We start from the raw sequence: 14,413 nt of genomic DNA, 5'->3' as shown, positions 1-14,413 counted from the left end.
AAATGATGGTCATGTTGCTAGAACTGTAGACTGCTGTGCACTGTCCGTTCATCCGCAAGAGAGGACAGTGTAGTTTCCCTGACACTGCACATCTAGGGACGTTTTAACAGCAGTAATGCATCAGCAGATGAAATTCAAGTTCCTAGACAGTTTTTCAAATTACGTAACAGGAGTAGGAGAGCAAAAAATGAGGTTTATGACACAAGGAAAAAACTAATGAGGTGGAATATGAAGGACATGCCCTGCGTAGCTGAACGCTACTTGTGAAAATGACTCCACATGCAATTATTTTAGCCTTGCTACAGTATTACTCAGCGTCCGAGTTTGTGTATTTGTATGTGTATGTGTGTGTGTGTGCGTGTGTATGTACAGTATATTTCTGCCTGTTTGTGTGAAGCTGAGAGAAAGACAAAGCGTGTTTGTTTGCATGTATTTGTTTCTGTCTGTCTTTCTGTCCGAGTGTGTCCATCTGTTGTATGATCTACTCCCCCCTTTCAGTACAACACCAGGGATGTTATGACGCGCGCGCACACGCACACACACACACACACACACACACACACACACACACACACACACACACACACACACACACACACACACACACACACACACACACACACACACACACACACACACACACACACACACACACTCCAGCCTTGCCCCTCCCACCCTATGCCTATATCCTTCATATAACGCCCTCATGCTGGCACCGCCCTTAAATCCACTGGAGACCTTATCCAATTTGTCAGAGGTTGGCATGCACCTGGCAGCAAAGAATCCTCCTTCCTCGCCTCTGTCACACGCCTGCCTGCAAGCCCGCCCTCCCGCCCGTTCCTCCGTCACATGGCTCTGAGCAAGGCCCCGTCTGTGCCAGCAGGCATCACAGCAACTGATGGCAGTGCCCACCTGCCACCATCATGCCAGGCGCCTTGCCACCCAGGCGCAGTGCAATCTGCCACCCCGTCCCAGCAGGCGCCAGCTGGCCTGACAGTCTGATGGATGGACAACCATGGGGCCTCAACATCACATATACTCATAACAGCCAGGCCTGAATGGCTAACTGTAACAAAACATAAACGTACCATGTGTGTGTGTGTGTGTGTGTGTGTGTGTGTGTGTCTGTGTGTGTGTGTGTGTGTGTGTGTGTGTGTGTGTGTGTGTGTGTGTGTGTGTGTGTGTGTGTGTGTGTGTGTGTGTGTGTGTGTGTGTGGGCTAATTGTGTTTATGTTGAAACGGGATTGGCAGTTAGTGAGTCATAGAGAGTAGACAGAGAGAGAGAGAGAGAAGCATCTGCCTGGCTGACCCTAGATCCGACAATAATATATCTTTTGAGCCATACTTAAACATTAAGATGTGAATGACATTACAAAGCAACAAATACAAAGCAAAAAATACTCACCAACAACAACCAAAAAACAACCAAAAACAACTAATTTCATTCATGCAGCTCGAGTAAGCCGGAGTAACTAATTGTGCTCCCCCACCCTGTGCTCATTGAGTGTCTCACTTTGCAGAACTGCGGTGGTTGCAGACCTCATGTAGTCCGCACACAGCTAGAGAGGTGATTTAAGGGCAGCATTCCAGGCACGCTGTCAAAGAAAGGCGAGGGAGGCAGACAGGGGGAGGCAGAGCGGTGTCATGAACAAGATTCACACAGTGCTTACGTCAATACGTCAGGCGTGTGTATATTTGTGCTTCCAACCCTCCCACTGAATGTGCAAGTTCTGTGAGGCCATTGGTTTGTTTTCAATTAAACAAATGTTCCACAAATAGGAGCACCGAACTCTTAATCTTTTATAAGAGTGATGTAGCAATATCAGCATCGACGCAATCTCTATCACAAAAAATAAAATAAAATAAAATCCACAAAAATATTACCCATTCCACTCCAGCACTCCCCTGGTAATTATTTCAGGGCTGCTTGCAGCTTCCTGATGTGTGCAGAGGGTTCCTGGTGCTGCTGAGACAAAAACCCCACTCAATTTGTCAGCTTCTAAATGGTTCCTGAGGGGGCTGGATAAATCTGATCTAAGACCAGTCAAGTGCAGATTGTAGGGCATCACAGAAGTTAAGTTTTTTTCTCAAAGTTGCGCTTTTTGCTCCATGATCCCCTGGAAGAAGTATTTGAAAGTGAAGAATACATGAATCAAATATTGCTTTCTTCACTGAAGTTTTTGGCTGAAACAGTTTTGTTTCAAATCACCATTGCTTTATATCATTCATGACAGAACTGTGTGAAGTATTTGGATTTATTTAATATTTCTCATTATTTATTATTATTATTTATTTATTTTTTGGGGGAAAATTTCAAAAATAAAATACAATAAAAAAAATAAAACAAAATGAAAAGTAATCAAACAAACATGGCCCCCTCACGTATTAGGAGGGCAGTATGAGTCACCACAACCAAGGACGGGTGTTTTCGATGAATCTATCATGGTTAAAATAGAGTTTGAAGTTACAATGGGTTTGTATAGGAAGGGGTAAAATAAAATGAATATCAAATATCTAAATACTGAATCAAGCAACTTACAAACTGTATGCGGTGCTCACAAAAGCCAGAGTAGACTGAAATGACCCCAAACATGTTTGAAAGTGAAATATCCCTTTAACCAGGAGAATCACATAGAGGTATGGAACCTCTTTTGCAAGCACAACGAGCCCTGGGGCAAAGCACCACCTAAGCAGAGCTAGCTGCACGGTCATTCCACACGACTGTACGTGCACCAGAAATATACCCCCTATGGTCTCGGGTTTCATACCATGCACCCCTCACTCTCACCCATCACCTCCCACTAGGAGCCATAACTAAGTAGAGCTGTGGAATACAAGCTACTAGGGTCAGGGCAAAAATGCCATGAGGGTAACGCAATAACATACATACAAGAATGTACATGTACTGTATATATGCAATTTAAATCTAGTGAACATACCATTGCTGTCAGGCAGAAACCTTGTAACTATTTTTTTCATAAATTAACGCCCTATTTTATATTTGTCTTATGATACTGTTGCGCAAAAATATAGCTCACTATGAATCGCAATGTGACGTGTTGTGAGCTTATAGATCAGCATTTGTGCACGATTTTGATCGCTATTTTTGGAAAAATTGGAACATTAGGGAATAGAGACACCAGCTTGAAATGGTTAAGTCTGTCTGTGTTTTATAAATATTTAACCAATGAAAATTGTTAACAAGAGCTCAGAGGAAAACATTTTGTTGAACACTTTGTGTGTGTAGTCAATGCAAAGTGAAAGCTTGAGCCCAACGTATATGTCATACACACGTTCCAAGACCTTCCCACCACTCCTTTGTACCGATCTGTCAAACATATGTACCGCACCACATGGTCCCAGAGATGAGGGAAGGGGGGGGAGACAAACAGAGAGAGAGAGAGAGAGAGAGAGAGAGAGAGAGAGAGAGAGAGAGAGAGAGAGAGAGAGCGCATAAATAGACAGAAAACACCTCCTTTCAAGCTCCACTTCCAGAAGTGAGAGGTAAATGGACTGCATTTATATAGCGCCTTTCTAATAAATGTCCATATTTCTGACCATTCAAAGTGCATTACAATGTATTTCACATTCACCCATTCAGATGCACATTCACACACCGACGGCGGAGGAAGCCATGCAAGACACCAGCATGCTCATCGACGGCAGTTAGGGGTCGATACTACGACAAGCAGCCAGGAGGAGCCGGAGATCGAACTATTAACCTTCTGATTCCAAGATGGCCACTCTACCTCCTGAGCCGCTGCTTAGAGGTGATGGGAAGAATTACCATTTCTTCAATGCTGCTACCAAGGCAAATGCGCTGACTGTACCGCATCGTTAATAATTGCTGACAAAATCTTGGGGCCCCCCCACCACCCCCACGTCCCCCCAATTCACAAAATACTGGGACACACACATACACGCACACACCTCTACTATGGCAGCCCATTAGAAGCTGTTCTCTGGGAGTAGAATATTAGCCTAGTCAGTTTCCTGAGGTCGGCCTTCATTACAGTAGAGTTCTGCCTGCAGGATGACCAGCGCTCCACCCGGCTAAATCTTTGCTAAGGTGCTAGAAGCATCAATGACATAATTATGCTTCGATGAAGGTCAGATAGACCGAACTCTCAAAATACAGTGTAACACTGCACAGGTTGAAGTGTAGGGAAATATCCCTTATCAGTTCAAATTCACCATAATTACAACGTAACGTCCCATACTTCCAGCCACCCCAGCTCCTCATTGTCTCCGCCAGGCCGAAAGGCATGGCGAGAGAGTATGTTTTTCCCCCTGTCCGTCCTTCCGTCCGTCCGTCTGTCCGTGTGTGTGTGTGTCCTGTCCGTGTGTTACCAGCTAATCTCCGGCACCGTTGACCCGGTCGCTGCGAAACTGTGCACACCCACTCCCTGGATGCCAATTCAGAACCTCTGCCCCACATTTTTCACATGGGCCTGTCATAGGCATATTCCATCCTCATTGGCTAAGGTTGGCTTCCAAAATGTGCAGGATTGGTCCGTTTTGAACAAAATGCCTCAAATCATGAACGCAGCTTGCGATTTCCGTGAAATTTCACAAACACATTCCCACAACGCCGAGGAACAAATGGCACTTGACATTTTTCAAATCAGCCTCATGGTGGCGCTATAAAAGGCTGATTTGTGTTTTTAACTATAACTGCACCGATCTGCATGAAACTTTACACGCACACTCCCTAGAGGCCACGGAAAAACATTTTTCACATTTGCCTTTTATAGCGCCACCAGGAGGCCCACTTATGTAAAACACATTTTTGGATATTAAGCCTTCAGATTTTATCCAAATTTCACACAAATCGGTACACATGATCTCTATTGTCATGTGATCAAGATGTAACTGTTTGATTTTTCATATTTCATCCTGATTGTAAAGTTTGCAGAAGTGGCCTGTTTTGAACAAAATGCCACAAATCATGAACGCAGCGTCCGATTGAGGTGACACTTTGCACGCACATTCGCACTATGTTGAAGAACAAATGCCACCCTTTAACATTTCCCTATTATAGCGCCACCAGGAGGCCGATTTTTTCAACACTTTTCTTTTTTGTATTACTCCTACAAATGTTGTCCAATCATCATGCAAATCGGTACCCATTATCTCTATAGTCAAGTGATCAAGATGGTTCTGTCCGATTTTTCAAATTCCATCCTGATTGGTGAATTCCGAACATTGTTGGCCCACAATAACCTACCTGACCTGGCGGAGACCTGTGCTCCGAGGAGCACTTTTTCTAGTTTTATTTCCTTTATGACTGACGACAACAACAAGGACACAAGTGGTAGCTCCCCTGCATGAGCCTCCCCGGCTCATCCAGGTAGCATTTTACAGCAAAGATAGCAGAGGAAAAGGCTTTGAACTAGAGCTGTAGAATTCCTAAACAAATCAAACAAAAACAATGTAAATGTCTGAGAATACACATTGACATGAATCCAATATATTATAAGCAAATATAATGTGTAAACAAACACCAAACATTTAATTTACAAAACACTGATGATAGTGCTGTCAAACAAATCTATGAAGCCATCAAAGCTGCAGTATCACTCGGAAGCAACTCATCAGAACTTAAAAGAAAACTGTGGAATACTTCCAAGCTGTAGTCTCAAATCTCTCAACGGTCATCAGACATTGATAATACATCAGCTAAATATGGTGAGTTAGCTTTGAAAGCTTCTCATCGAGTTGCAGGGAAGGCTTAAAAGAAAATATGTGACACCATTTTTGTTATGTGGGTCCCCGTTTCGTCTCTCTCGGGTCTTTGGCCTGAAAAATGTTTGTTTAGTAACAGGGGTCTGTCTCCCAGTTTCTCCAGCTCTTTAGGAAACAGAAAATGCATTTTCAAGTGGGTTAACAAATTCCTTCCAATCGGGAGAGAGAACCCCATTTCGGAGCTTGTGTTCCAGTTCTAATTTTGTCTGTTCATTAATTTGTTCCATCACTTCCAATGTTGTATCCTATATATGAGTTCGGCACCTTTCATCTCTGGAGAAGATTCACAGCTCTAATCAGGTCAGGTGTCATATTGCACCCTTTTCCCAGCACCCACCCACCACTCACATGCACTCACACAGAGTTACACAGGAAAATCCTCAGTGTTAAAATTCTGTACACTCTCACAGTTACAAATGGAGGATTTTACAGATTTTACACTCATGCTCTTCAGTTAAAATTGCTACAGTGTCATGCATAATATAAAACTTAATTTAACACTGTGTCCATATTAATATTGTGCTATAGCTCTCAGTACTGTAAAACATCTTGATCTACATCCTATACAGTACAGTATGATGCGCTATATTAAGTTTATTATTATTATTTATTATGAAGTGCATGCTGTGAAGGAGGAGCAATGACCCCTACCACCCCCTCATTAGCACCTCCGGCAAATGCCGCCTTTTGTCAAATTAATGAGAGTTTTAATTACTGGTCACAGCAACGCTGTATTTAGCACGGTGTGCTGTCTGTTGCATTAACCTGGAGTGAGCACAGATTCTTCAACATCCTCCTTCAAATGACTTTTCTGCAGGAAAACTGACATTTGCTTAGCAAGGTGGTTTGCTATCTGCACTCTCGTCTCCGTTTCCCCTCCTGTACTAGAACACTCTTTTCTTCATTCTACAGTATCTCTACCTGTCTTTCTCCCGATACTACCTTTATAAGTCTCTTGGTCTCCCTCAACTTTCCCAGACTTTACGCATGACAAGTCTCTGCACTTAATGGCATCTGAATTATGTGCGATGTCACCGATCACTGAGTGCACTCATCGAAGCCATCTGCCACAGTGGGAGTTGTTATAGTGTCAGCTGCTATAAAAGGCATGGCTGAGGGACAAAGGGCAAAATGAATCTACATAACTGGAAAGGTGCTGAAACTCATTAGCGCATACTGTGGCCAGCCTAAAAAACATCAAAACATACACCAGTGACCTGCCCAACCAAAAAAACACGGGCAAGACTGCTAAAATGTCAGAGGAGGAAGGATACTTGGTGTGTGTGTGTGTGTGTGTGGGGGGTAATTACTACGCAGTATTATAAGGTCAAGCAACGGCAGGTGTGTTGAAGCCTGCTGGTAGCTGGTGATTGGCTGAAGGGAGGACACTTTATTGACCTTCCTCAATAACATAATAATAAGGCTTATGGTGAGGAAACGCACACGCACACGCACGCACGCACGCACGCACGCACGCACGCACGCACGCACGCACGCACGCACGCACGCACGCACGCACGCACGCACGCACGCACGCACGCACTTCAATCGGAGCACCTAAAATCATGTATGTGTGTCAATGAACATTCTGATTCAGTGTCTTGCTCAGGAAACTGACACAAAGCCACTTTTTTGTTGCTTCCTAAATATATAATAGCTTTTCTAAAACGGATAGTTTGAGTCCTTGATCCTGATTGGCTGAGTCCTGTGGTAAAATACTTAGGACCACATGTATAAGTATCACTGTGCATACATCTTGTTTACAATATTCACCACACCGCTCCATGGATGCATTACCATTAGCGATTTTGTGTTTCATATGGCAAGGTAAGAGCTCCTTTTCGTCCTGTGTATGTGCAAGGTTTTAAAATCTCTTTAAAACAAGGCAGATACGACCGCTACGTTATCTTCCTCGTTTTAATTGGAAATGTGCCTATGGAAGGAATGAGAAAAAAGAGTCGGTTGAATAAATTGCAATGTTGCCAAGTAACTGTATCTGATGTAAAATGCACTGCCTCTGGTGGTCATGGAGAATTGAGATATAGCCAGGGTTGCCAACTTTGGACAATTTGCTGGAGTGAGATTTCCATGGTATGGACCGTAACAGAACTTGTTATGTTTATGAGCTGACCCTTTAAGGCAGTGTCATAGTTCTCATATTTGTGTTGGTTGTCCAGTTATGGACTTATGTTTTTTCTGGTTTCCCAACATACATTAGCGGCACATAATTCCTGCCTTCATCCAAATGCATCACTTTTAATACAACACATTATAAAAACATTTAAAATGGAACCAATAGGTGGTAGTTTCCTCCCAACTTTAGATTTATTAGTTATTGCAAGATGAGACGAACCAAAGGAAATTTGCCGCAGGCATTTGCAGTGTTTGTGATTCCAACCGCAGTTTATTTTTTTTGAGGACCTGCTTTGATGAGCCCCCATCTGGTGGATAACTTCGTGAAATGAACATCTATAAAACATCTCATAAACCTGAAACCTGAAGAGGGCACCATCATTTCCCTGACTGAAGTCATTAAGTCCCTCATAGTCAAAAAGACAGAAAAATAAAAGAGATTCAAAAAGCCATCTTTAGCTAAAAAGAAAAAAAGGCTAATCATGTTTGGTGCCGCTTTCACAGCTTGAGCTACGCTAATTCAATGCAATTCAGTGCAGTCCTTTATGACCGTATTACCATGAGGAATCGCCACCATTTTATCTTTCCCCATTCCATTTCTTCTCGTCTTTCAATCATGCCTCCTGACTTTCTGCAATAATCGCCTCAGTGATTGACAGAGGCATTACAACCGTACCAATTTATTACAATTTATTCTAGGTCCATGAAATTGAAAGGGTATAAAGTTAATAACATGTTGATAAAAATGTCAGATGGGGTTTCTCAGACAACATCTAAACTGGCAACACACAGCAGGAGGCATGCAAGACGCGACAAAAACCTGTAATCAATTGCAGCACACTCTGCACCCGAGTGACTCTGATAAGGCTGACAGGGCCATCACTTTCTCAACAAGAGCACAACGCTGGAGAAGACTGTTTTTATCCATCCTGACCTAGGCCATAACGCAGCAAACACAGGGGACCTGCTGTCCAACTTAAAATGTTACTGAAATGGTGCTAGGGTGCTCAACTTGGACATAGACGCCTTTACTTTCATTGTGCAATTTCTAAAAAGATTATAACTGACTCCCACCCTATCAATATGCAACTAGGAGTGCGCAGAGACGACGGTGTCGCCATCGCACTACTCAGCGCAGGCATTGCACTCTGCAATTGCACTCTGCATGGGCACTCGCTCGCACCTGCCTCATTTGCCTCAAGTAATGTAAAAGGTCATTAGAATCAATAGTCATTATGGCATGGTTATGGCTGAAGTTGATTAGGGGGAAAACAGGCCAATCTATATAGATTGTGTCCTTTTTTTTATTGGAAAGACTCCTTACAGAATAAATAATGAATGAATAAATAATGAATAATTACCTAACTTTACAAAAATACTACACAGAATCCATGAATAAAGATGGAAAACAACACATTATTGAAGTATTCTGGGCTATGCTAAAGGTCAATTGCTACATACATTACTGTATCAAAGCTCTGATCTGCTCTTAATCATAATGCTGCTGACATCTGAAGCAGCCTTGAAAATGCATGGCAATAATTTGCATAATTATATTAACTGAAGAGGACACCGCATCATGGGAAATCTGTCGACATATAGAATGTCCTTCCAAGTGATGTTTCCTTTTCATTACAGATCGTCTGATGTAAAGGCATACTGTAGGCCTCATTTGATCCACATGGAAGATAGAGGAGGAACAAAAACGTTGGCTGCCATGTCCTTCATGCTGTGGCCTACATTAAGCGACAAAGAGTCGCATACAGTGCTAGTCCTTCTAAAAAGTCCTCTTTCATGCTTTTATACTGCATCTACTGTAAAGCTTCATTAAACTTCATTAGTTTTGCCGATAGCATTCCTGGAATATTAAGCACTACTAGAGCCAAACTAGAAGTTAGTAGTTTGCAAAGCATGCAGTAATAAAGGGGACAAAAATACTGTATGTTTTATTGGGTGTGTATGTCGCATGCGTCAGCGTGTTCATCAATGCACACTGCATTTTGAAAGAACATAGATGTGCCTTGTTCTCTTCCTTGATGCCAAAATAGTCGGGCTTCAACAGGCGGACCATGACCCCTATAGCGGTCCTCAGAGTTGCTACAGGGGGGCCTGCAAATATTTTTTTACATTAATCACTTGTACCCTAGCATCCATATTAGTAGAGTGAAGAAGGGGGTATCATGCACCCCTCCCTCCCCATATACTTCTAATCAGTGTTTCTAGATTGAAAAAACAATTGTACAAAATGATGAGCTACTGGTATGTTAAAAAGTTGTCAAAATGTCCAATATACCATTTATATGCAAATTAGTGCCACCATTATCAAAACATATATTTTCACTATAAAGCAGCCAATATTGCACCTAACTGAACAAATAAGGGGTCTAGACCTATGTTTTGAGGGTCAAGTTGAGAATTACTTCCAAACCTTTCGGTCCATCTTTCAGCAGCGGGCAAGGGCTCAACTGGGCGGGCAGCTGCCCGCGTTGCCCAGCGCTGGCGCTTCTGCTATGGGAAAGTTCGTGGGAGCCAATCAAAGTTGAGAAGACCTGGTGTGAAAAACTGGAAAAATATGAATTGGCCAATATGAGCTTGTGGGACGTCTAACTAGGGGCTTGTGGGGGTGCCGAATCCATTCCATACCATAAGCTATGCAAGGATACCTACCTACTTCATCATATGGGGAACAAGAAACGGACAATCAGTATACACTTGGTAGGGATGGCTGCACCATGGTAATAGATGAATTTCTGTTGTTTCTGTTGTTCTGATGTTTATCACAAACATGGACATAGACTCTTCGATCACCTTTCAAAGTTAATGCCAAATTATACACATTTCCATTTGACTTTCTAAGAATCCCAAGAATGTAAATACAAAAAATAGCAAGTGAAAATTATGGCCACAATTTGCTGGATAGGCTCCCTGAAAAGTAGTGGCCAATTATCTGTAACTAAAAACGAATGTTTGAAATTCATTCAGCACCCCCACAAACCCCTAGTTAGACGTCCCACAACCTCATATTGGCCAATTTATATTTTTCCAGTTTTTCACACCAGGCCGTTATAACTTTGATGGGCTCAAAGTTAAAACGGCAGTTTCCCAGGGTAGTTGGGTTGGAAGTAATTGAGAGGTGTTAGAAGACGCCTTTATCCTTTATGAGCACATTGATATTATTTTTCAGATGGCTAAAAAATTTATAATAATTGGTGAAAATGTGATTATATTGTAAAGGCAGCACTCATGCACACCAGCATGCCAGCCACAGGTACATGTGATCACTTTAAGAGTTTCATTGTGATCCTTGACCCTCAAAACATAGATTTAGACACCTTATTATATTTCCGGGGGGTGCATGATGCCCCCTTCTTCCCACTAGACTATATTCTAGGGGGAAAATCACAGAAAATAGCAGATCTACAAGCTGAGGTGAGCTTGTAGATATACTTTTACTTCTACCCCACTACATCTCAGAGGAAAATATTATATTTTACTCCACAACTGTACAATTATACGAAGGCTTTAGTTACTAGTTACTTTGTAGATTTTTCTGATACTTTTGTACTTTTACTCAAGTACATTTTGAATACGGGACTTCTACTTGTAACTATATCTGTAGTTATATCTACATTGCAGTATTGATACTTTTACTTAAGTAAAACATGCAAGTACTTCTTCCATCACTGTGCATTTGTACACCACTGCACCTCGCACAATGACAAGAGCCCCGCTGTGAACGCTGATGATCTGCATTGCACACACGTCATATCCACAGAGCAAAGTAATCTCAATGAAACGCCACATTAGCTTCGTTAGTTGTGACACCAGGGAAAACCATTGTTGGCAAAATGTGAGTGCTTGAGGAGTGTTTGAGAGAATTGGAAATGAGGGAGGAATGAGAAACAAGAAGAGTCCCGTTGAATTAATTGCAAGGTTGCCAAGTAACTGTAGATGATGTAAAATGTACTGCCTCTGGTGGTCATGGAGAATGAGATATAGCCAGGTTGCCAACTTTGGACAACAAGGTTTATTATGATTCTGCTGCGCAAAGCATATTAAATTGAGCTGACCCTTTAAGACCTGAGGCCCATTCTGCAAATGCCCTCTAAATCAGTAGTTCTCACACTTGCAAGATTTTTAAAATAAAATAAAAATGAGCAGATCCTCCAGGTGTGAAATGTGTCTGCTGTTTCGTTTTTCATTGCATTTTCATGCATTCTTTAGTTTAGTGTTTTTGTTGTTTCTAATAATGTTTGTGTTTTTGTTGTTTCTAATCATTTGAATGTTTCTTGCTGTTTTTATTTCTGTTGTATGTAAAGCACTTTGTAAGTCATCTCTGTGAAAAGTGCTACACAAATAAAATGTACTTACTTACTGCATAAGATGACCTCTATTCTAGAACCGAAAGGTTGATTTAGAAAGATGCCGGTCGTTTTTCAAACGACACAGATGTGGAATCTGATCTCTGAGAAGCTCACAGTAAAAGCCTTCTAGATCTAGAATGATGACCTGTCAGGGGGTGGGCGGTACCTTGTGGAGGAGGGTGGGTCCTATCTGAGATCCGAGGCAGAAAGCAGAAAACCTAAGTGGTGCCAAAAAATGTAATTGCTTACAAAACTGTCAATTGGAATTGTCGTTATTCAAAATCTTGTTATAGAGCCATCCAATTAGAGTCTTTGTTATAATGCTGTCCAATCAAAAGCTGTTCTTAATCCATCCAAACAAAATAGCCATCTAATTAGTGGTGCACGATTAAAAGAGTAACAGAGGCACAAGCAATGTCCAGAATCAGTTGTTACAAAGTGAAGAATAATAGCACCAATAGAAGCATACTATAAAACCATTTGGCTTCTGAAACTGGAGCTCATGACTCATTTTGATACTCTTTTACTCAAGGTACACTAAAATGTTTTGACACAGCAAAGTCTTCATCCAGAGAAATAGGTTGAAACGCTTGCACTCCACTGCAACTGTGCTAATTCTACCCACAACAAGGCTCCTGCTTCCCTCGTCTCTGTTATGGTTTGAGCGAATCCTACTTAAACATATAGGAACCCGATATCCTTAATCCTGTTAAATGGCCAATGGAAACTGCCAAGGAGCCATTTCCGTGAGAAGAATCACAGAGCAGCAATCTACTGTGGTTCCGGACCGGTATCATTTGCATGCAGCACAAGTCGTCTCATTAATATTGTATATAGAGACACCAAATCCTCCATGCTAAATGATATAATAGGCCTGATTCAGCTTTGATCTCTGGAGATAACCCTTCCACGAAGATTAATAGATCTCTATTCTGTTTTTATTTGTCTCAAAGTTACACTTTGCATGGTACTTAAGATGAATAATTAGTCTGTCAACATGTAGTTGTATTTAATGAGCTTGTTTTCACAAATATAATAATATTATGCCACTGTAGGAGTGTGTGTGTGTGTGTGTGTGTGTGTGTGTGTGTGTGTGTGTGTGTGTGTGTGTGTGTGTGTGTGTGTGTGTGTGTGTGTGTGTGTGTGTGTGTGTGTGTGTGTACTTTAGCAATAATGTATTTTAATAATCTTGTGTTGATCATTTTCTGACTTATACGCTTGAACCCAAGTGTCCCTATCCTGGGCATGTCATAGTAGGCAAACATTAGAAAAAAAAATAGACACACATTCGGGGGAAATAGCAGATCTACAAGCTCACGACGTGTCAGATTTTCAGCGAAGCGATTTGGTGTAGAGGGAAAAAAGGAGGGTACATAGTACTGACACCTAGGGGAAACCGGTCAACAAAGTATAGGGTTTTAAGTGGTTGAACAGAAGAATAAACCAAGCACTAAATGCAGCAGGACTGGCTTTACCTCAGAACCCTCTGAGAGCTGAATAAATAAAATCAAGCAGTACATGTAAGCCCTGTGTGCATTGGTTTTATATAAACACCACTGAGGTATTTACAGTAGAACACCCCCAACTGCAGCAAAAAAGTAATAATACAGTATATATATATAAATATATATATACACACACTGTACACATTTCTTTCAGACCTATTTATTGGAGAGGTGAAGTAAGAGCAAAAGGGCCATGTGATCATGGTCAGATGGTGTGGACATCAGCAGCTAGAGAAATGGAAGCCCTAGCCTGTTCACTACACAGCTAAATCCCCAGTGTTAGGGTACACATTTACAAATGGACCAGTAAGGGTCCATTTCATTTGGGTCCATTTGGGTCCTTCGGACTCGGGAGTTACGATAGAACTTGATAAATGAACACTGGTGATTTTACTGTGTACTGTACTGTACTGATTTTACTGTGTACTGTCATTCTCTGTCCTCTCTTACTATTTCAATAAAATGCCAACTTTTTAAACTTTTCTCCTACTGCTCGCTTCTGCCTCCCACTGTGTCTTTCAATGGAGGAAGGACGTGAATAATTTTTCAACCGCAGAGTGGGAGAAACTCCAGAAGGTCCTTAGGTCATGTTCTAAAAACTTTATTTGCATGCCACTTTTCAAAAACCAAAGGAAAGGTGCTATAAGGTATGTGTTCTTGCCAGCA

At 41.8% G+C, this 14,413-nt stretch overlaps 1 protein-coding gene across 7 annotated transcripts in view; it reads right to left on the bottom strand.

Moving 5' to 3' along the window:
* The window catches only part of kazna (kazrin, periplakin interacting protein a), a 229,031-nt gene that overhangs the window by 135,032 nt on the left and 79,586 nt on the right, over positions 1-14,413 (bottom strand). Inside the window, exon 1 of one of the 7 annotated variants that reach the window (XM_080443727.1) lies at positions 1,885-1,938. The exons of the other annotated variants lie outside the window; for them this stretch is intronic. Within the exon in view, the coding sequence (XP_080299853.1) occupies positions 1,885-1,888 (4 nt within the window). The 5' untranslated portion in view covers positions 1,889-1,938. Of the gene's footprint in view, positions 1-1,884; positions 1,939-14,413 lie in introns of those variants that run through there. 7 annotated transcript variants of the gene reach the window in all.

This window comes from Gymnoscopelus braueri, assembly GCF_963280865.1.
Source record: "Gymnoscopelus braueri genome assembly, chromosome: 12".
NCBI lineage: Eukaryota > Metazoa > Chordata > Actinopteri > Myctophiformes > Myctophidae > Gymnoscopelus > Gymnoscopelus braueri.
The sequence above is the reverse complement of the archived record's forward strand: the minus strand, read 5'-3'. Positions and strand labels throughout refer to the sequence as shown.